The 23,142-nt window shown below is 41.3% G+C and overlaps 1 protein-coding gene across 16 annotated transcripts in view; it reads left to right on the forward strand.

Annotated features, from left to right (window-relative positions):
• The window catches only part of RIMS1 (regulating synaptic membrane exocytosis 1), a 492,278-nt gene that overhangs the window by 436,035 nt on the left and 33,101 nt on the right, over positions 1-23,142 (forward strand). For all 16 annotated transcript variants that reach the window (XM_040349940.1, XM_040349925.1, XM_040349926.1 and 13 more), the window contains one exon: positions 18,379-18,520. In XM_040349940.1, coding sequence (XP_040205874.1) covers positions 18,379-18,520 — 142 coding nt within the window. The remainder of the gene's footprint in view (positions 1-18,378; positions 18,521-23,142) is intronic.

Genomic DNA, 23,142 nt, shown 5'->3' on the forward strand with positions numbered 1-23,142 from the left:
TGTTTCATTTTTTTTTTTTACCAAAGTGGGCCCTTAAAATGAACGTTCAGGTCACAGGCAACCCCTGAAATAAATGATTCTATAAACAAGTAATGATACATTAGCCACACTGCAATGGTTATCAATGGTGATCAATAAAGGCTCCTTTGCACTGCTATTCTGTAAATATAGGTTATTTTACGTTCGTAGTCATATGGAAGAATGTCCTTTTACATTGGTGGTCATTGGGATTTTTTTTAATTGTGATCAGTGGGTAGAATTACACTCTTACAGACAGCTTGCATGATCATTGGTGTCAGTGGGTACTTACCTAGGAAATGGTAGTGAGATTACAGCGCAGTGTATATTCTACAGAAGACTGTGAACATTGCATATCTCTTCTGCAATAAAGAGCCTGCCTGCTTACAGTTTTTCTTTTATATTAGACTTTAGTTCCACTAAATGTGGAACTAAATGTACTTTATGTAGTAGTACTAAGCGTATCTGCGTCACAAACTGAACAATATCATGCCAATATTGCTCTGAGATTGTAGCTGACATTTGAATGCCATAAACAAATGGTGTGTTTCTCTTGAGACATTCCAGTGCCGGCAGTGTCTGGCTGTGCTCCCATGTCCTGTCGCCACTGACATAAACATGCATGCTCACGTGATAATGCTGTATTATTTTTTAATATCTGTCACTAACAACATTTAAAAATATGCAGTCTTCAGCATGAACCAACTAAATAAACTTGTATAATAAGAACATACACACCATAGTAATGATGCTCATTTATCATTCTTCCCAAGTTCTTGAAAAAAGGTCAAACAGCTAAGGAATGAGTACATCTTATTTTGTTTTATAAAACACATAGTGGCAGCAATTGTATTTTTGGCCAAAATAAATAGAACTCCAAGTATAGTATGTTACATTGTTAGTGGAACTAATTGTGTGTTCTTGTCTGTCTCGAGAACCTTGGTAGAGTCCTGAAAGTTTGTGGGACCTTACAGTTCTGTAAAGGCCCATACACACGGTCAGACTTTTTGCCAACAAACTTCAAAATTATCAAGTTTTCAAAATAGTCCGACCGTGTGTACGCTCCATCGGACAAACTTTTTCGGGTTTCATCGGACAAAAAGTTTGGTCAACAAAAGTCCGTTGGTACCTAGTCCGACCGTGTGTACAGCAAGCAATCGCGCATGCTCAGAAGCAAAGACCAGCGGGAAGCGTTCTGTCTGGTAGAACTAGCGTTCGTATTTGAAAGAGCACATTCGTGACGTGGCAAGTTCTGAAATCAAGAAAAGCAGCGCACATTCTCTTCTTCTTTATAATGTGTTAATACTGTACTAAAAGCTGCTTTGCTGGTGATCCTGACGGAGTAAAAACAAATGTCTTTACTTTGGATTAGTGTATTTTGGTTATATGAATCAAACATATTTTTATATATTTTTTTGTGGGTCAAGTTAGCACAACCCCGTTGCGCAACATGTCTGCTTGATGAACGGACATTCAGAAACGAACAAAATTGCACGAAACTGAAAATCGCAAATGCACACAGACGGAACCTCTACTAACTCTCAATTAGCAGAAGGAGCCCAAAGGGTGACGCCACAGAATTGAACTTCCTCTTTTAAACTCTCGTCAGTACGTTGAAACGTCACTACGTTTGTGTTTGTTGCCGAAAAAGTCTGAGCGTGTGTATGCTATGGGTGTGACCGGACAACTCCCTTCGGATAAAAATCCAAGGGAAAGTTTGTTTAATATCCGACCATGTGTACGAGGCTTTAGATGCAAAAAACAAAAACCCAATCTAATTACCTAGGACTTTTGCAATTAGACTGACCTTTTAAACAAATTTGATTTATTGTTTAAATATTCCTGGATTGTAAGCTTTAACGAGCTGGGCTCTCTGATTCATCCTGTATTGATTTGTATTGTAACTGTACTGTCTGCCCTCATGTTGTAAAGCATTGCACAAACTGTTGGTGCTATTTAAATCCTGTATAATTATAATACTGCATAATTTACTAGTTCTATTAGTGCCAAAGACTCAGTGAAATAGGCTATATGTTTAACCACTTAAGGACCGGCTCACAAGGATATACGTCGACAGAATGGCATAGACGGGCAAATCGGCGTATATTTACGTCACTTTGAATTTGCCACCGTCCGTGCGCGCGCTGCTGGCGGGGGCACTCGTGTGCCTGCCGCAAGCTCCGTGACCATGCCTGTGGGACACGTGATCAGGTCACAGAGATGAAGAACGGGGAGGAATGACAGCATCTCCCCGTTCTGCCTAGTGACATGTCACTGATTGCCTGCTCCCTCTCATCGGGAGCAGTGATCAGTGACGTGTCACTCGTAGCCACGCCGCCCTAGCTAAAATCACTCCCTAGGACACACTTAACCCCTTCCTAGCCCCCTAGTGGTTAACCCCTTCACAGCCAGTCACATTTACACAGTAACCAGTGCATTTTTATAGCACTGATCGCTGTATAAATCTGAATGGTCACAAAATAGCACAAACAGTGTCTGATGTTTCTGCCATAATGTCACAGTCGCGATAAAAATCGCTGATCACCGCCATTACTAGTAAAAAAAAAAATATTAATAAAAATGCCATAAAACTATCCCCTATTTTGTAGACGCTATTACTTTTGCACAAACCAATCAATAAACGCGTATTGTGATTTTTTTAACCAAAAATATGTAGAAGAATACATATCGATGTAAACTGAGGAAAATTTTTTTTTTTTTATAGTTTTTTTGGGGATATTTATTATAGCAAAAAGTAAAAAATATAGCTTTTTTTCTAAATTGTCACTCTATTTTTTTTAAAGCGCGAAAAATAAAAACCACAGAGGTGATCAAATACCACCAAATGAAAGCTCTATTTGTGGGAAAAAAAGGACGTCAATTTTGTTTGGGAGCCATGTCGCACAACCGCACAATTGTCAGTTAAATTGACGCAGTACCGAATCGCAAAAAGTGGCCTGGTCATTTGGCAGCCAAATGGGCTGGGGCTGAAGTGGTTAAATATGCACCTGTCAATATTTCCAGTGTGCTATCACTAATGTAGTGTAATATAGACTTACATTTTGTGTAAACTTAATCCCTTCCTTACCGGGCCATTGTAAAATGACGCCGGCAGGAACCCTCCCTCGATCCGGGTGGACGTCATATGACGTTGTTTGTTCCCGGCGATCTGGGGAGCGCGCGTGCCCAGCGGCCGCAATTGCTGCCGGGCACCAGTGATTGCCGGTGATCACGACAGGAGTGTGGATCTGGGTGTGCAAACACCCAGATCCACCTCCTGTCAGAGGTGAGGAGACTGATGCTGTGTTCCCAGAACAGAGGAACACACATCGGTCTCCTCCCCTTGTGAGTCCCCTCCCCCTACAGAACACACTTTAGGGAACATTTTAACCCCTTCAGCGCCCCCTAGCGTTAACCCCTTCCCTGCCAGTCACATTTACACAGTAATCTGTGCATATTATAGCACTAATCGCTGTATAAATGTGAATGGTCCCAAAAAACGTCTCAAAAGTGTCCGATGTGTCCGCCGCAATGTCACGGTCACAATAAAAAAATCACAGATCTCCGCCATTACTAGTAAAAAAATAAAAAATAAAAATGCCATTAATCTATCACCTATTTTGTAGACGCTGTGGGCCAGATTCACGAATAATTACGGCGGTGTAACGTATCCCCTTTACGTTACGCCGCCGCAAGTTTTTGGCGTAAGTGCTTGATTCACAAAGCACTTGCCTGTAAACTTGCAGCGGCGTAGCGTAAAGCCGTCCGGCGCAAGCCCGCCTAATTCAAATGGAGCATGTACCATTTAAATTAGGTGCGTTCCCACGCCGAACGTTCTGCGCATGCTCCGTTAGGAAATTTCCCGCCGTGCTTTGCGCAAAATTACGGCGCCCGACATGTTTTTTGAACGGCGACGCGCGTTACATCCTTTCGTATTCCCGGACGTCTTACGCAAAAAAAAAAAATTGAAATTCGACGTGGGAACGACAGCCATACTTTAACATGGCTGGTCTAAATCTAAGCCATGAAAAAGCAGGCTTAAGATTGCGACGGGAAAAACCGACTAGCGACGACGTAAGAGAATGCGACGAACGTGCGTACCTTCGTGGATCGCCGTAAACAGCTAATTTGCATACCCGACGCTGGAAAACGACGCAAACTCCACCCAGCGGCCGCCGGAGAATTACACCTACGATCCGAAGGGGTACGAAGCCATACGCCTGTCGGATCTATGCCAAAAGCCGTCGTATCTTGGTTTGAGGATTCCAAATCAAGATACGACGCGGCAAATTTGAAAATACGCCGGCGTATCAGTAGATACGCCGGCGTATTTCTGCTGTGAATCTGGCCCTATAACTTTTGCGCAAACCAATCAATATACGATTATTGCGATTTTTTTTTACAAAAATATGTAGAAGAATACGTATCAATCTAAACTGAGGAAAAAAAATGTTTTTTTAAAAAAATTGTGATAAATGATTAAATAGAAAAGTAAAAAATATTGTTTTAAAAAAAAAAAAATGGCGCTCTTTTGTTTATAGCGCACAAAATAAAAACCACAGAGATGATCAAATACCACCAAACGAAAGCTCAATTTGTTGGGAGGGGAAACATAAGGATTTAATTTGGGTACAGTGTTGCATGACCGCGCAATTGTCATTCAAAGTGCAACAGCGCTGAAAACTAAAAATTGGTCTGGGCAGGAAGGGGGTGAAAATGCCCTGTATGGAAGGGGTTAAAGCGGATGTGCCAGTAAAAAAAAAAATTAAAAGCCAGCAGCTACAAATACTGCAGCTGCTGACTTTTAATATTAGGACACTTACCTGTCCTGGAGTCCAGCGCCGTCCGCAGCAGAGGACGAGCGATCGCTCGTCTCTCTGCTGCTCCCCCCCGCCATCCTCAGTGAGGGAACCAGGAAGTGAAGCGCTCCGGCTTCACTACGGCTGCACCCCCTCCCCCCTGAAAGGTGTCAAATGTGACACCGGAGGGGGGCGGGTTCCGATCAGCGTGAGTTCCACTTTAGGGTGGAGCTCCGCTTTAAACACTAAAATGCCATCTCCTATAGGCTTTAACATATTATTTTAATTTCAAAAGTAATATTCAATATATTTAAATCTGCATATTTTTTTAACCACTTCCCACCCAGCCACTGCACATAAACGGCCAGGTGGGCGCTTCCTCCTTCTGAGTGGACGTTTCTGAACATTCTTCGCGCGTGTCCACTGAACATAATGCGTCTCGGATAGGCAGGAGTGCTCTGTGATTTGCCCTTCTGATCACATGATAACTATGTCAAATCGCAGCCATCATGTGAAGAAAACAGCCTGGGGAGACGTCCAAGGAAGTGGGATGGCGCGTTCCCGATGTGCCCGTGTCTCCCAGAGACAGAGCAATGTCGCTCGGCAGGAGGGATCTGTTATTGTCCCTTCTGATCACATGACGGCTGTGTCCAATACTGCCATCATGTAGTAAACAGAGAGCCGTTGTCAGGCGATCAGCTCTGCTTCTCCTCACAGAGTCAGCGAGGAGAAGAATAGCGGATCTGTGAGCAGGGGATTAGTGTGTATGAGCTGTCCCCACACAGTGTCCCCAAACTGTAAAAAACACCTGTCCCACATATGTCCCAGTAAATATCTGTCCCGCTGAATATCTGTCCCAGTAAACATCTGTTCCACATGTGTCCCATTAAACATTTGTCCCACTGAACATCTGTCCACATCTGTCCCACTGAATATCTGTCCATGATGATCTGACGCACATCTGTCTGTGATGATCTGACGCACATCTGTCCATGATCATCTGGCGCACATCTGTCTGTGATCAGCTGGCACACATCTTTTCGTGATCATCTGGCACATCTGTCTATGATCATCTAGAACAGGGGTCTCCAAACTTTTCAAACAAGGGGCCAGTTTACTGTCCTTTAGACTTTAGGGGGGCCAGACTCTGGCCAGTGTGGGTAGAAATTTCCCTGGCCCGAGCATCAGTGAGAATAAACATAGCCTCAGTGTTGGTGGTCAGTAGGAGGGGGGAGTAGTGCCCCATCATTGGTATTCATGGAAGAAATAGTGCCCTCTTGTTGTCAGTGGGAGGAATAGTGCCCCATGTCATTGAGAGCAATAGTGTCCCAGTGGCCGGACATAGGCTAGCAAAGGGCCGCATTCCCCTGGGACACCGTTTGGAGACCTCAGATCTAGAACATCTGCCCATTAAATCATGTCACATCTGTCTGTGATCATCTGGTACATCTGTCACATCTGTCTGTGATCATCTGGCGCACATCTATCCATGATTATCTGTGCACATCTGTTTGTGATCATCTGTGGACATATGTCCGTGATCATTTGCGCACATCTGTCCGTCATCATCTGCGCACATCTGTCCATGATCATCTGCGCACATCTGTCCATGATCATCTGACACATCTTTTCGTGATCATCTGCCACATCTGTCTGTGACCATCTGTTCACATCTGACACACATCTGTTGGTGATCATCTGCCACATCTGTCTGTGATCATTTGCCACATCTAATTCCATTCCAAAAATGTGATAGGTACCCCCTGAAATTTAATGTGTAATTTATGCATTTAGAATGCCTGATGGTGCTACTTGGATGTTGGGCCTCTCTATGTGGCCAAGCTGTGTAAAAGTCTCACATGTGTGGTATTGCCATACTCAGGAGGAGTAGAATGTATTTTGGGGTGTAATGTTTGCTATGTACATGCTGTGTGTTAGAAATATCTTATAAAATGACAACTTTGTGTAAAAGAAAACACATAATATTCTTTGTACGTTTTCCAAAAACTTGTGGAAAAAAATGACATGTTCAAAAGACTCATTATGCCTCCTAGAATATACGATGGGGTGTTTGCTTTCCAAAATGGGGTAATTTTGTGAGTGTTTCTATTGTCCTGGTGCCTTCAAAAATGTGATAGGAAGTCAGGAAACAAATGTGTATTTATGCTCCTAGAACGCCTGATGGTGCTCCCTGCATGTTAAGCCTCTGTATGTGGCCAAGCTGTGCAAAAGTCTCAAATGTGGTATCGCCATACTCAGGAGAAGTAGCAGAATGTATTTTGGGGTGTAATTGCAAATTTATCTATGCCATTTGTGAGAAATAACTTATTATCACAATTTTGTGGAAAGAAAATCTTTTGTGGGCAAAACTATCGTGGGCAAAAAATTGTAACCTTAAAAAAACTCACCATGCATTTTACTAAATACCTTGGACTGTCATGTTTACAAAAAAAAGCGTAATTTGGGGGGGTATGTTTTTTTTTTTGTCCAGACATTTTAGGGCCTCAAGAAATGAGCTAGGTGGTCAGTACATCAGGATTGATCATTTATAATGATACATAGCATAGCTTGTAGACTCTATAACTTTCACACAAACCTAATATCATAAACTTATTTTTATTTATTTTTAACCAAAGACATGTAGCAAAATACATGCAGGCCTAAATTTATGATGAAATGTTGTTTTGCTTTTTAAAAATGTTCACACCTTTTTCGCTTATATCTCAAAAATAAAAAAAACAGTGGTGAATAAATACCACCAAAAGAAAGATCTATTTGTGTGAACAAAATGATAAAAAATTCATATGGGTACAGTGTAGCATGACTGATTGATAGCTGAAAATTGGTCTGGGAAGGAAGAGGGTGAAAGTGCCCACTATTGAGGTTAAAATGCCCTCATACTTGGTGATGAGGGTAACAGTGTTTGTCACTGTCTTCCAGTTGTGTTTCTTTATTGTTTTTCTGTCACATACTCTCCTATTGAAAGCAATCATTGATGTACATGCATGTAGACAGAAGGTGGATGCAAACAAGCAACAAGAGGAAGATCATCAATGCTGAGCTGCAAAAAAGCAAGAAAAAACGGCAACAAATACCCAATTGCTGGCAATAGACTGGGAGTGTGCACTGCACTGTACCTGCACCAGAAGAAGTATGCAATAATAATAAATATATATATATATACAGTGATGAAAATAAGTATTTGAACACCCTGCTATTTTGCAAGTTCTCCCACTTGGAAATCATGGAGGGGTCTGAAATTGTTATCGTAGGTGCATGTCCACTGTGAGAGACATAATTAAAAAAAAAAAATCCAGAAATCACAATGTATGATTTTTTTAACTATTTATTTGTATGATACAGCTGCAAATAAGTATTTGAACACCTGAGAAAATCAATGTTAATATTTGGTACAGTAGCCTTTGTTTGCAATTACAGAGGTCAAACGTTTCTTGTAGTTTTTCACCAGGTTTGCACACACTGGAGGAGGGATTTTGGCCCACTCCTCCACACAGATCTTCTCTAGATCAGTCAGGTTTCTGGGCTGTCGCTGAGAAACACAGAGTTTGAGCTCCCTCCAAAGATTCTCTATTGGGTTTAGGTCTGGAGACTGGCTAGGCCACGCCAGAACCTTGATATGCTTCTTACAGAGCCACTCCTTGGTTATCCTGGCTGTGTGCTTCGGGTAATTGTCATATTGGAAGACCCAGCCTCGACCCATCTTCAAAGCTCTAACTGAGGGAAGGAGGTTGTTGCCCAAAATCTCTCAATACATGGCCCCGGTCATCCTCTCCTTAATACAGTGCAGCCGCCCTGTCCCATGTGCAGAAAAACACCCCCAAAGCATGATGCTACCACCCCCATGCTTCACAGTAGGGATGGTGTTCTTGGGATGGTACTCATCATTCTTCTTCCTCCAAACACGGTTAGTGGAATTATGACCAAAAAGTTCTATTTTGGTCTCATCTGACCACATGACTTTCTCCCATGACTCCTCTGGATCATCCAAATGGTCATTGGCAAACTTAAGACGGGCCTTGACATGTGCTGGTTTAAGCAGGAAAACCTTCCGTGCCATGCATGATTTCAAACCATGACGTCTTAGTGTATTACCAACAGTAACCTTGGAAACGGTGGTCCCAGCTCTTTTCAGGTCATTGACCAGCTCCTCCCGTGTAGTCCTGGGCTGATTTCTCACCTTTCTTAGGATCATTGAGACCCCACGAGGTGAGATTTTGCATGGAGCCCCAGTCCGAGGGAGATTGACAGTCATGTTTAGCTTCTTCCATTTTCTAATGATTGCTCCAACAGTGGACCTTTTTTCACCAAGCTGCTTGGCAATTTCCCCGTAGCCCTTTCCAGCCTTGTGGAGGTGTACAATTTTGTCTCTAGTGTCTTTGGACAGCTTGTTGGTCTTGGCCATGTTAGTAGTTGGATTCTTACTGATTGTATGGGGTGGACAGGTGTCTTTATGCAGCTAATGACCTCAAACAGGTGCATCTAATTTAGGATAATAAATGGAGTGGAGGTGGACATTTTAAAGGCAGACTGAGGCCTCGTACACACGACAGAGATTCTCGGCAGAATTCGCCGAGAAACTCGGTCAAAACCCGGATTCTGCCGAGAATCTCTGTCGTCTGTACAGTTTTGGCTCGATGGAGCCGCCGAGGAACTCGACGAGAAAATAGAGAACATGTTCTCTATTTTCTCGTTGTCCTCGTTCTTCTATGGGAGAAGCCGGCCCGCCGAGCTCCTCGGCGGCTTCATCCCAAAACTCGACGAGGAACTCGACGTGCCAAGCACGTCGAGTTCCTCTGTCGTGTGTACGGGGCCTAACAGGTCTTTGAGGGTCAGAATTCTAGCTGATAGACAGGTGTTCAAATACTTATTTGCAGCTGTATCATACAAATAAATAGTTAAAAAATCATAAATTGTGATTTCTGGAAAAAAAAATTTGATTATGTCTCTCACAGTGGATATGCACCTACGATGACAATTTCAGACCCCTCCATGATTTCCAAGTGGGAGAACTTGCAAAATAGCAGGGTGTTCAAATACTTATTTTCCTCACTATATATATATATATATATATATATATATATATATATATATATATATATATATATATATAGAAGAGGAATGGTGTGGGATGGTTTTTCAAGGGTTGGGCTTGGCCCCTTAGTTTTAGTGAAGGGAATTTTTAAGACATCAGCATACCAAGATATTTTGGACAATTTCATGCTCCCAACTTTGTGGGAACAGTTTGGGGATGGCCCCTTCCTGTTCCAACATGACTGTGTACCAGGGCACAAAGCAAGGTCCATAAAGACATGGGTGAGTGATTTTGGGGTGTTGGAACTTGACTGGCCTGCACAGAGTCCTGACTTCAACCTGATAGAACACCGTTGGGATGAATTAGAGCGGAAACTGCGAGGCAGGCCTTCTCACCCACATGAGTGCCTGACCTCACAAATGCACTTCTGGAAGAATGGTCCAACGTTCTCATAGACACACTCCTAAACCTTGTGGGCAGCCTTTCCAGAAGAGTTAAAGCTGCTATATCTGCAAAGAGTGGGCCAACTCAATACTGAACCCTACAGACTTAGACTTGGATGCCATTAAAGTTCATGTGTGTGTAAAGGCAAGTGTTCCAATACTTTTGATAATGTGGTGTATCTGCCAGTGGACTACATGTCCCACCATGACCTATTTGCACTTCAAATGTAAACTGTACAAAGGACTACAGCTGCCACTATGAACTTTACATAGTCCATAGCTGATATACATGAAATAATGTGTCTGTTCTTTCCCCTCTGAGTTACTTGGACATCAGATACTATTAAACATCCCAATCCTTCCTTTTGCCAGAACGTTTATATAAAATAACAGCTTTAAACAGCATTTGTAGATATATGTTTCACTGTTGTCAGTGTTTTAAACAGTCTCAAAGGATCATAAAGCTCTATATACACAATTATGACTTGTTTATCAAACATTGCTTGTTTGCATGTGGAATGCTACCTGGCATTAAAGTGGTTGTAAACCTCACACGTGGAATATGAAAAAAATATATCCTTCTATAGTGTGTAATTGTCTCTCTCCATATATACAGTAAGTGTCATTTCTCTGTGCTGCCTGGTTTCTTTTCTATCAGCATGACTCGGTTCTGGCAGCTTTTTCCGACACTGAGGCCTCGTACACACGACCGAGGGACTCGTCGTAAATGAAACATCGTTTTCCTCGACGAGTTCCTTGTTAAGCTTGTCGAGAATCTTAACAAGCTTTCTTTGCGTACACACTATCAAGACAAAATCTTGTCGTTCTCAAACGCGGTGACGTTCAACACGTACAACGGCACTATAAAGGGGAAGTTCAATTCCACTGGCACAACCCTTGGGGCTGCTTTCGCTAATCTCATGTTACTGCGTGTTAAGTAAAAGTTTGGTGAGAGACGATTCGCGCTTTTCAGTCTGTTACAGCGTGACAAATATGCTATCTCCATTACGAACGCTACTTTTACAGAAGGTGTGCTCCCGTCTCATACTTTATTCTGAGCATGCGTGGGTTTCTAAGCATACAGACAAAAGTGTTTCCCGTTGTAAACTAGCCCAACGAGAAACACGACAAGGAAATTTAGAATCCCGACGAGGAAAAGGAGAACTTGTTCTCTTTTTTTCTCGTCGAGTTCCACAACAAAAAACATACACGCGACCATTTTCCTTGGCAAAAAAGCTCTGCCACCAAGTTTCTTGATGAATTCTGTTGAGGAAAATGGTTGTGTGTACGAGGCCTGAGAGTTAAAATGCAGACAGGAGAAGGAGGTGCAGCACACAGCTTGTAACTGTTATCCACAGCTGTGTTGTTATCCGCAATGTGTGAGGGGGGTGGGATCAGGACTCAAACCTGTCGACTTTGTGAAGACTTCAGTTCCCTGCACCCTGATCCTAGAACTAAAGAGAAAACCTTTCTTCCATGTGGTTTCAAAATGATCTACAGAAGAAATGGCTGCAGATATATAGCTAAAACTTTTTTAAGAGGGTTTCTTTCATCTCTGTGTATCACCTAATGCTGGTCACTTTATTGGGTACATATTTACGATCACTTTAAATATAACTCAAAATAATTATAAATAGAGAAAATGGACATAATGGTTGTAACGGTCACCACCGTTTACGACCTTCCATCACCCCACGACAGCTTATCGACACTCCAACCAACAGGACCCGTTCCATCCCATTTTCCAGAATAAGACGAGACACAGCTCTGTGCTTTCTGGTTTCAAATGTAAGACGCTGGTACACTTAGCTTTATTGTATACAGTACAGCATGTTAAAGTTAATCACATGAACAATGAATTCCCCACCCACACATCACACCTTGGGGGGCTTCAATCACATTCTTTGAGCTAATTACTAATTGTAACAGAATGCATTATCCAGACCGCCTGGCTCCGCATATAGCTTGACAAGTCACATCTATTATCCATAGAATTCACAGTGTTAGCATCACACAATTAGTTCCCCTCAATCCACATCTTACACAGACTTTCTGTCTCCGATAAAAAGGTATTCACACCTGATCATCAATGGGCTTTAAACAGTGTTATAACACAATGGAAAGGTCTTAGGAGCAGACCTGAATTAACACCTCTACAGCCTTACACAATGGTTAATGGAATATCTTAGGAGTCTATTGACCTGGTTTGGGTCAACATTAACCAACAACTTGTAATATCTCAGATCCTGCAATATGAGCTATCAGTAATGTCCCCTATCCTGTAATTTAGGATATAATTTCTCAGTCACCCTATGGCCCTATCGGACATAAGGTGACCCTAGACATAAGACTCCTTGGTGACGCCGGTACAGGAGTACCCCTCATCCTTCCAAAGTCTCTGTTTGTCACGGATCATTCCGTTACAATGGTATAGTTGGTCAATTCTGAAAACAAGGGACCAGTGGCAGTGCATCCATAAAGGGCGCACGGGCGCCGCCCCCTCTCTCCTGCCACCAGTCTAGCACCATAGATAGATTCATGTATTGTATAGATATTGTATTGTATAGATACACGATCACCATCCCGGGTTGCAATAGACATGTGCCCATCAAACAGGACAAGTCTATTGCAACCCGGGACAGTGATTGTGTAATGTGAGGCAGGGAGCGATCACAGGTGCGGCGGGTGGGTGCAAGTCACAGTGCCTAGCCTGAGCGCAGAAGGGCTGCATGTAAGAAGGGACTCCGCTGGGGACACCTGATGTAAGGAGGGACTCCGCTGGGGACACCTGATATCATCTGGTGGCAGGCGACACGCTCGGGGCTCCCACTGATTCGGCATTATGGAATGGATTGCTGTTTGGAGGGACAATCACCTACCTGAGGGTCTCATCCGGACGTGACACACACAATCTTGAACCAAGCAAAGGACCTGCTGGGAGTGGAGCAATGCATAGCCCCTGTGATCTCTCATCACCTTGACAGGGTGGATGTTCAGGCCTTCTGGATCTCATCTAACAGGGGGTCCAACAACTCTGGTAAGGGCACTCACTCACCTTTTCTTTCTGGTGTGATCATGAGGAGCAGTTCCTTTCAATCAACTTCCAATCAAATTGGTGGTGGACTATTCTTTCACTTTATTACAGTTCTTTTTCGAGTTACCATTGTGAATTGGACATTTACATTCCATTTATTGATTTTTGGACACATTTTTCATTAATCAGTTTGAATTTGTGTGATATATAGTCTTTATCCCCTGGAGGGGTATCAATCTTTATGTATCTATTTATTTATTTAATTTATATTTACCCATTTTTGCACAATTTTTCATGCTGTGTGGATTATTTAGCGCAACCTTAATTCCCCCTTTTTTTTCCACATTTTGTCAAATGAATATCACATGTATTTTTAGGCGTTGCAGCTTTGTTTATTGATTTAAATTTCATCACATTTTTATATTCATCTATTTATTTCCTTAGCGCAGTATATTTTTCCCTTTGTTGATTGCATATGCACTACTGTGCAAAAGTTTTACGCAGTTGTTAAAGAATTCTGTAAGTGAAGAATACTTTCAGAAATAGAAGTGTTAATATATTTATTTAAATGAACAAAATGTAAGTAAATGAAGAGAAGAGAAATCCAAATCAAATCAATATTGGATGTGACCACCCTTTGCCTTTGAAATAGAATCAATTATTCTAGTTACACTTGCAGAGTTTTTGAAAGAACATCCAGACATCTTGGAGAACTAACCACAGATCTTCTTTGGATGTAGGCTGCCTCAAATCCTTCTGTCTCTTCATGTAATCCCAGACAGACTTGATGTTGAGATCAGGGCTCTTTGGGGGCAAAACCATCATGTGCAGGACTCCTTGTTCTTTATGCTGAAGATAGTACTTAATGACATTGCAGTGGCGTCTGGTGCTATTCATTTTTGGGGGGGCGCAAACAAACTGAAAAATTCAGAAAAAAAAACCCAGTCAAAAAGACCTCAGATCTCATATGACAGTGGAAGTTTTTTTACCTTAATGCAGAGAATGCAGTCAAGTAAAAAACCTTCTGCCTTTAGAATCACTGTAATTCTAAAGGTGGGCACTCCTTATAATTGTTTAGAACTTCACTCCACTGACAATCAAATGATAAAGAATTCTCCATACAGATTAGGTGAAGTTTAACATACGAGAAAGGATCCAAAAAAGGTCCTTCATGGGAATTGTTATAAGGTATAGCACTGCACTAATGGCATGTAGATCATTGGTTTATGCCCTTTGGCTAGCCAGCTTGGTATCAAGAACTGTTGGTTTCAATGCTGAATTGTCCTATTAGGTATAGTCATATAACTAGCTATACAGTGAGGAAAATAAGTATTTGAACACCCTGCTATTTTGCAAGTTCTCCCACTTGGAAATCATGGAGGGGTCTGAAATTGTCATCGTAGGTGCATGTCCACTGTGAGAGACATAATCAAAAAAAAAAAATTACAGAAATCACAATTTATGATTTTTTAACTATTTATTTGTATGATACAGCTGCAAATAAGTATTTGAACACCTGTCTATCAGCTAGAATTCTGACCCTCAAAGACCTGTTAGTCTGCCTTTAAAATGTCCACCTCCACTCCATTTATTATCCTAAATTAGATGCACCTGTTTGAGGTCATTAGCTGCATAAAGACACCTGTCCACCCCATACAATCAGTAAGAATCCAACTACTAACATGGCCAAGACCAAAGAGCTGTCCAAAGACACTAGAGACAAAATTGTACACCTCCACAAGGCTGGAAAGGGCTACGGGGACATTGCCAAGCAGCTTGGTGAAAAAAGGTCCACTGTTGGAGCAATCATTAGAAAATGGAAGAAGCTAAACATGACTGTCAATCTCCCTCGGACTGGGGCTCCATGCAAAATCTCACCTCGTGGGGTCTCAATGATCCTAAGAAAGGTGAGAAATCAGCCCAGGACTACACGGGAGGAGCTGGTCAATGACCTGAAAAGAGCTGGGACCACCGTTTCCAAGGTTACTGTTGGTAAAACACTAAGACGTCATTGTTTGAAATCATGCATGGCACGGAAGGTTCCCCTGCTTAAACCAGCACATGTCAAGGCCCGTCTTAAGTTTGCCAATGACCATTTGGATGATCCAGAGGAGTCATGGGAGAAAGTCATGTGGTCAGATGAGACCAAAATAGAACTTTTTGGTCATAATTCCACTAACCGTGTTTGGAGGAAGAAGAATGATGAGTACCATCCCAAGAACACCATCCCTACTGTGAAGCATGGGGGTGGTAGCATCATGCTTTGGGGGTGTTTTTCTGCACATGGGACAGGGCGACTGCACTGTATTAAGGAGAGGATGACCAGGGCCATGTATTGCGAGATTTTGGGCAACAACCTCCTTCCCTCAGTTAGAGCTTTGAAGATGGGTTGAGGCTGGGTCTTCAAACATGACAATGACCCAAAGCACACAGCCAGGATAACCAAGGAGTGGCTCTGTAAGGAGCATATCACGGTTCTGGCGTGGCCTAGCCAGTCTCCAGACCTAAACCCAATAGAGAATCTTTGGAGGGAGCTCAAACTCCGTGTTTCTCTTTCTCAGCGACAGCCCAGAAACCTGACTGATCTAGAGAAGATCTGTGTGGAGGAGTGTGTCAAAATCCCTCCTCCAGTGTGTGCAAACCTGGTGAAAAACTACAAGAAACGTTTGACCTCTGTAATTGCAAACAAAGGCTACTGTACCAAATATTAACATTGATTTTCTCAGGTGTTCAAATACTTATTTGCAGCTGTATCATACAAATAAATAGTTAAAAAAATCATACATTGTGATTTCTGGATTTTTTTTTTGATTATGTCTCTCACAGTGGACATGCACCTACGATAACAATTTCAGACCCCTCCATTATTTCCAAGTGAGAGAAATTGCAAAATAGCAGGGTGTTCAAATACTTATTTTCATCACTGTACATCTGTTTTGCCCCATTATCAGCAACAGATTGACAATCTGACAATAGGTTATGCAGTGTAGGGATTAAAACAAAAACTCTGCCTCTCCTTACTTACAGATCTTATTTTGTGAAAGACTTTTGTCAATAAATGTTTTTATGGGAAAAGCAAGGACGATTTTGTTGTTAACCTCTTCTGAAAATGCTAGTTGTTTGGTTCTGCTGTCTACCATTTTATTCAATACACCAAATCAATAATACAGAACATAAATACAAGTGCCAAGTTTTTTGTGAGTTTTTCTGAGTTTTTACTGGGTTAGAGATTCAGGAAATATTGGTGAAACTCATGGGTCAACTTATCAACCAATCAACTAGAATGTTTTGAAACGGGACAATGACGGGCCCAATATTTATCTTTAAACAAATCCTAGTATGTGAAAAAAACATACTGTATGTTGCTAATAATTTTTGTAATAGAGAAATACTAGTTTGTACACATTTGTCACACATACACTAAGCATTTTAAATTAGTGATGCTTTACCTTTTTATTATAAACTGGAGAATGACCCCATCTGTCATCTGAATTAGACATATAGGCCCGGATTCAGAGAGCAGTTACGACGGCGTATCTCCGGATACGCCATCGTAACTCTGAGTTGCGGGGTCGTATCTATGCGACCGATTCATAAAATCAGTTACGCATAGATTTCCCTAAGATCCGACCGGCGTAAGTGTCTTACACTGTCGTATCTTAGGCTGCATATTTACGCTGGCCGCTAGGTGACGCTTCCTTGGATTTATGCAAGGAATATGCAAATTAGGTAGATACGCCGATTCAGAAACGTACGTCCGCCCAGCGCATTTTTTTTCCGTCGTTTACGTTAGGCTTTTTCCGGCGTAAAGTTGCCTCTGCTATATGAGGCGTATCCTATGTTAAGTATGGACGTCGTTCCTGTGTCGAATTTTGAAAATTTTACATTGTTTGCGTAAGTCGTTTGCGAATAGGGCTGTACGTAAGTTACGTTTACGTCTAAAGCATTGACGGCGTAATTTCGAGCATGCGCACTGGGATTCTTTCACGAACAGCGCATGCGCCATTCGTAAAAACGTCAAATACGTTGGGTCACAATGAATTTAAATAAAACACGCCCACATCATCCACATTTGAATTAGGCGGGCTTACGCCGGACCACATACGTTACGCCGCCGTAACTTAGGGCGCAAGTTCTTTCTGAATACGGAACTTGCGCCCTAATTTACGGCGGCGTAACGTACAGTATCTGAGATACGTTACGCCCGCCGATAGATACACCATTGTATCTGAATCCGGGCCTAAATGTTTTCCAAAAGCATTTAAAGTTGTATAACCTCAACATCATGACATTTTACAAACTGACTTTGTGTATCCTACAGAGAGCCTTCATTGAGGTTTGATTGACACATAATCCTGCTAGAGGGTCATGAAGACCCTGGTATATATACTAGCTTTCACACTGTGTATATCTTTGAAATAGGGTAAAAAGTAAAACAAAGTAAATAAAAAACAATTCAACACTCTTCCTTATTTTTCTGACAGTATCTGTTATATGAATCTTTTAGTTAGCCTCAAACAGAAATAAATAATAACTTTGAGTTTTTTTTTGGCAAACATTAAATATAATATATATATAAGTATATAAAAATTATTTGGGCACAACCGAAAATGTATATTTGAGCTTGCTATTTATTGATAAGAGCGCTTGTGACAAAGTCTTCTTATTTGTGTGACCTGTGTAAAATCATTATGGTTTACTCATTTAGCCAGTCGAAAATATATATATTGGTATCTTTCACATGTGGATTTTTACACAGCATAATTTTTTTCACACTTTATATCTGTAATTCAGCGATATATGAGTTCTGTTTATGGATCAATTTCTGAAATCAAATTTGTGGGTTATTGGACCTTTCTAGGATTCCATACCAAAAATAAACATCAATGCAAGTATGATTTTGCATATAATGATTTACCTAAAGTGTTGGTATTTGCTTCTGTATTAATTCATTGGATTTGGTTTATGGGCTTTCATACTGTAGGAATCTGATTCCAACCAAGTTCTATTAATAAAATATTATCTCTTTAGATTCCAGCAACAAGAAATTCAAAAGTACAATACAGAGAAGCACAGAAACAGGAATGGCAGCTGAAATGAGGAGTCGTATGGTCCGGCAGCCAAGCAGAGAGTCAACAGATGGAAGTATTAACAGCTACAGCTCTGAAGGAAAGTAAGTATACAGTGTGGCAAGATGAATAACACAATGGGTGTTAGTTACGAAAGGCAATTCCACGTTGCACTACAAGTGCACTGCAAGTGCACTTGGAAGTGCAGTTGCTGTAGATCTGAGGGGGACATGCAAGAAAAAAAAAAAAATTTAGTTTGTACATTATTGGGTGATGAAATCAGCAGAGCTTCCCCTCATTTCAGATCTTCCCCTTAGATCTAAAGTGACTGCACTTCCAGTGCACTTGTAGTGCAGAGTGGCTTTGCCTTTATAATCAACCCAATTGTCTGCCATCATTCTTCAGTACAGGAATTAAGTGTTACCATTTCAGATTGTTCTAAAATAATTTGGTAGCGAATTTCAGTGAAAAATCATAAGTTAAAGTGATACCTGTGCTCCTAGAATCAAAAACAGATGTTAGAATCTGACAAGTGTGACCTTTAAGCACTTGAGCTCATGAAGGATATACCCCCTTCATGATCACAGCATTTTTTTTCTATTCAGCACTATGCTATTTTAACTAAAAATTGCTCTGTCATGCAACACTGTACTGTACTTCTCCCAAGAATGAGGACATGTGTGAGACTTTTTGGGGGCCTAGCTGCGTACAGGGTGCCAAAATCCACAGACCACCAAGGCTTTCAAATGGCTTATTTCCCTTACTTAATTTCCTGACTACCTATCACAGTTGTGGAGGCCCAGAAATGACAGGATAGTACAAACACCCCCCACCCAAAATTGCCGATTTTAACTTTTTAACTTTTAACTTTTTGCCACAAGTTTTTGGAAATTTACAGAATTTGCACAAAGTTGTCACTTTAATGAGATATTTCCCATACATCACATGGTTATATATGGAATAACACCCTGCTACTTCTCCTGAGTATGGAAATACTATGTACAGGCTCTATTTGTGGCAATAAATAAGATCTGCAAAATACTCACCATGCCTCTGAGCAATAGCTTGGGGTGCCTACTTTCCAAAAAGGTATTTGCTAGGAGGCATTGCCAGTACTCTCATTAATTGCCACAAATAGAGCCTGTACACAGCGAAGCTGACAAAATATTTAATTTGTTGGCATGAGTTTTTGGAAAATGAATGAAAACGAAGATGTATATACAGTCCTGATCAAAAGTTTAAGACCACTTGAAAAATGGCAAAAAATCATATTTTACATTGTTGGATCTTAACAAGGTTCCAAGTAGAGCTTCAACATGCAACAAGAAGAAAGGAGAGTGAGACAAAACATTTTTTGAGCATTCAATTTAATGAAAACAATGAATAAACTGAAACAGGCTGTTTTTCAGCTGATCAAAAGTTTAGGACCACACCTCCAAAAAAAAACTAAACCCCCCCCAAAACAGAAATCCAACTTCCAAACATGAACTCAGTAATGATAAACTCCGCCGTTATTGTTAATCACTTCAAAAATTAGTTTCGGCATGCTTGATGCAAGCGTTTCCATGAGGTGAGTGGGAACATTTCTCCAAGTGGTGAAGACAGCCGCACGAAGGCCATCTACTGTCTGAAACTGTTGTCCATTTTTGTAAACTTCCCTTGCCATCCATCCCCAAAGGTTCTTAATTGGATTTAGATCAGGGGAACACGCAGGATGGGCCAAAAGAGTGATGTTATTCTCCTGGAAGAAGTCCCTTGTCCTGCGGGCATTGTATACTGTAGCGTTGTCCTGTTGTAAAACCCAGTCATTACCACACAGACGAGGGCCATCAGTCATGAGGAATGCTCTCTGCAACATCTGGATATAGCCAGCGGCCATTTGACGCCCCTGCACTTCCTAAAGCTCCATTGTTCCACTGAAGGAAAAAGCACCCCAGACCATTATGGCGCCCTCTCCACTGTGGCGCGTAGAAAACATCTCAGGTGGGATCTGCTTGTCATGCCAGTAACGTTGGAAACCATCAGGACCATCAAGGTTACATTTTTTCTCATCAGAGAATAAAACTTTCTTCCACCTTTGAATGTCTCATGTTTGGTACTCTCTTGCAAAGTCCAAACAAGCAGTTCGGTGGCATTCAAGGAGACACGGTTTTTGAAGATGTTTTTTGTTTTTGAAGCCCTTCAGTCTCTGATGCCGTCTGATGGTTATGGGGCTGCAGTCAGCACCAGTAAGGGCCTTAATTTGGGTCAAGGATCGTCCAGTGTCTTGATGAGAGACCCTGCTTATGCAGTTCAGAAACCCGACCACGTTCAAAAAGGGAGAGTATTTTTGTCTTTGCCATCACAACGTGTGGCTATCTGACAGAGAATGACAATGAATCCACATCTTTGCACAGAGTTGGCCTTTTAAAGGCATGTGGTCCTAAACTTTTGATCAGCTAAAAAACAGCCTGTTTCAGTTTAATCATTATTTTCAATTAATTGAATGATCAAAAAATGTTTTGTCTCTCTCATTTCTTCTTGTTGCATGTTGAAGCTCTACTTGGAACCTTGTTAAGATCCAACAATGTAAAATATGATCTGAAACTTAGTTACAATGCCTCTTATCAAATTATTTGGAGTGTCTACTTTGCAAAAAATAATTTGGGGGGGTTTGTACTAACCTGGAATTTCAGGGCCTCCGAAACTGTACTGTACTGTAGTTTGTTGCCATTCCACGTGCATGCATAATTTTAAAGCGTGTTAGGTATCTATTTACTTGGTGTAACATCATCTTTCACATTTTACAAAAAATGTAGGTATATATTGGGGGTTATTTCCGAAAGACAAATCCACTTTGCACTGCAAGTGCAAACTATAAGTGCAAAGTGCACTTGAAATTGCACTGAAAGTGCACTTGGAAGTGCAGTCGCTGTTAATCTGAGGGGTAGATCTGAAATGAGTCAAAGCTCTGCTGGTTTTATTATCCAATCCTGTGTAAGCTAAAATGCTGTTTTTTATCTTCCTTGGATGTCCCCCTCGGATCTACAGCAACTGCACTTTCAGTGCAATTTCAAGTGCACTTTGCACTTGTAGTTTGCACAAAGTGGATTTGCCCTTAGTAAATAACCCCCATTGTGTTTTGTTTTTCTTTTAATTAATTTCCCCAAAAAATACCATGTAACATAAAAAAAATGCAACGAACGCCATTTTATTTTCAAGGGTCTCTGCTAAAAAAAGTGTAATGTTTGGGGGTTATTGCCAGTAACTAAGCCAGACAGACAGTTGCTGGGTTATCTTTTGTCACCCTTTTCACTCTCACTGCCATTTTGATGGAACATTGCTCTTTATCCTTCTCTTCAGAAGGCATAGGCCATAGGCATATCATTTAAACTGTATTCTACCCCTGCCCATATACAGAAACTACCCAAATTGCCTTGATCAAAAGTTTACATACCCTGGTGATTTTGGCCTAATAACATGCACACAAGTTGACACAAATGGGTTTGAATGGCTATTAAAGGTGACCATCCTCACCTGTGATTTGTTTGCTTGTAATTAGTGTATGTGTGTGTGTGTATAAAAGGTCAATGCATTTCTGGACTCCTGACAGACCCTTGCATCTTTCATCCAGTACTGCACTGACGTTTCTGGATTCTGAGTCATGGGGAAAGCAAAATAATTGTCAAGTATCTGCGGGAAATGGTAGTTGAACTGTATAAAACAGTAAATGTATATAACAAGATATCCAAGGAATAGAGAATGCCAATCAGCAGTGTTCAAGCTCTAATCAAGGAGTTTAAAATGCGGGGTTCTGTTGAAACCTACCCACTGTCAGGTAGACCAACTAAAATTTCAGCCTCAACTGCCAGGAAAATTGTTCGGATGCAAACAAAAACCCACAAATAACTTTAGGTGAAATACAGGACTCTAAAAATATGTGGTGTGGCTGTTTCAAGATGCACAATAAGGAGGCACTGGAAGAAAGTTTGGCTGCATGGTCGAGTCGCCAGAAGAATGCCATTACTATGCAAATGCCACAAAGTATCCCACTTACAATACGCCAAACAGCACAGAGACAAGCTTCAAACCTTCTGGCACAAAGTCATTTGGAGTGATGAGACCAAAGTTGAGCTTTTTGGCCACAACCATAAACGCTTCATTTGGAGATGAGTCAACAAAGCCTATGATGAAAGGTACAGAGGTGGATCGCTGATGTTTTGGGGATGTGTGAGCTACAAAAGCACAGGAAATTTGGTCAAAATTGTTGGCAAGATGAGTGCAGTATGTTATCAAAAAATACTGGAGGAAAATTTGCATTAATCAGCCAGGAAGCTGCGCTTGGGAAGTACTTGGACATTCCAACATGACAATGATCTAAAACACAAGGCCAAGTTGACCTGTCATTGACTACAGCAGAATAAAGTGAAGGTTCTGGAGTGGCCATCTCAGTCTCCTGACCGCAATATCATTGAGCCACTCTGGGGAGATCTCAAACGTGAAGTTCATGCAAGACAACCCAAGAATTTACAGGAACTGGAGACTTTCTGCCAAGAGGAATGTGCAGCTCTACCATCTGAGCAGATAAAGAGTCTCATCCACAAATACCACAAAAGACTCAAGCTGTCATTGATGTTAAAGAACTGGGGTATGTAAACTTTTGATAAGGGTCATTTGGGTAGCTTATGTTGCCATTATTATTTAAAAAGAGTAAACACAGTTGATTGATAATAAATAGCTTCAGCCA

The sequence above is a fragment of the Rana temporaria genome, chromosome 4, assembly GCF_905171775.1.
Source record: "Rana temporaria chromosome 4, aRanTem1.1, whole genome shotgun sequence".
Classification (NCBI taxonomy): Eukaryota; Metazoa; Chordata; class Amphibia; order Anura; family Ranidae; genus Rana; species Rana temporaria.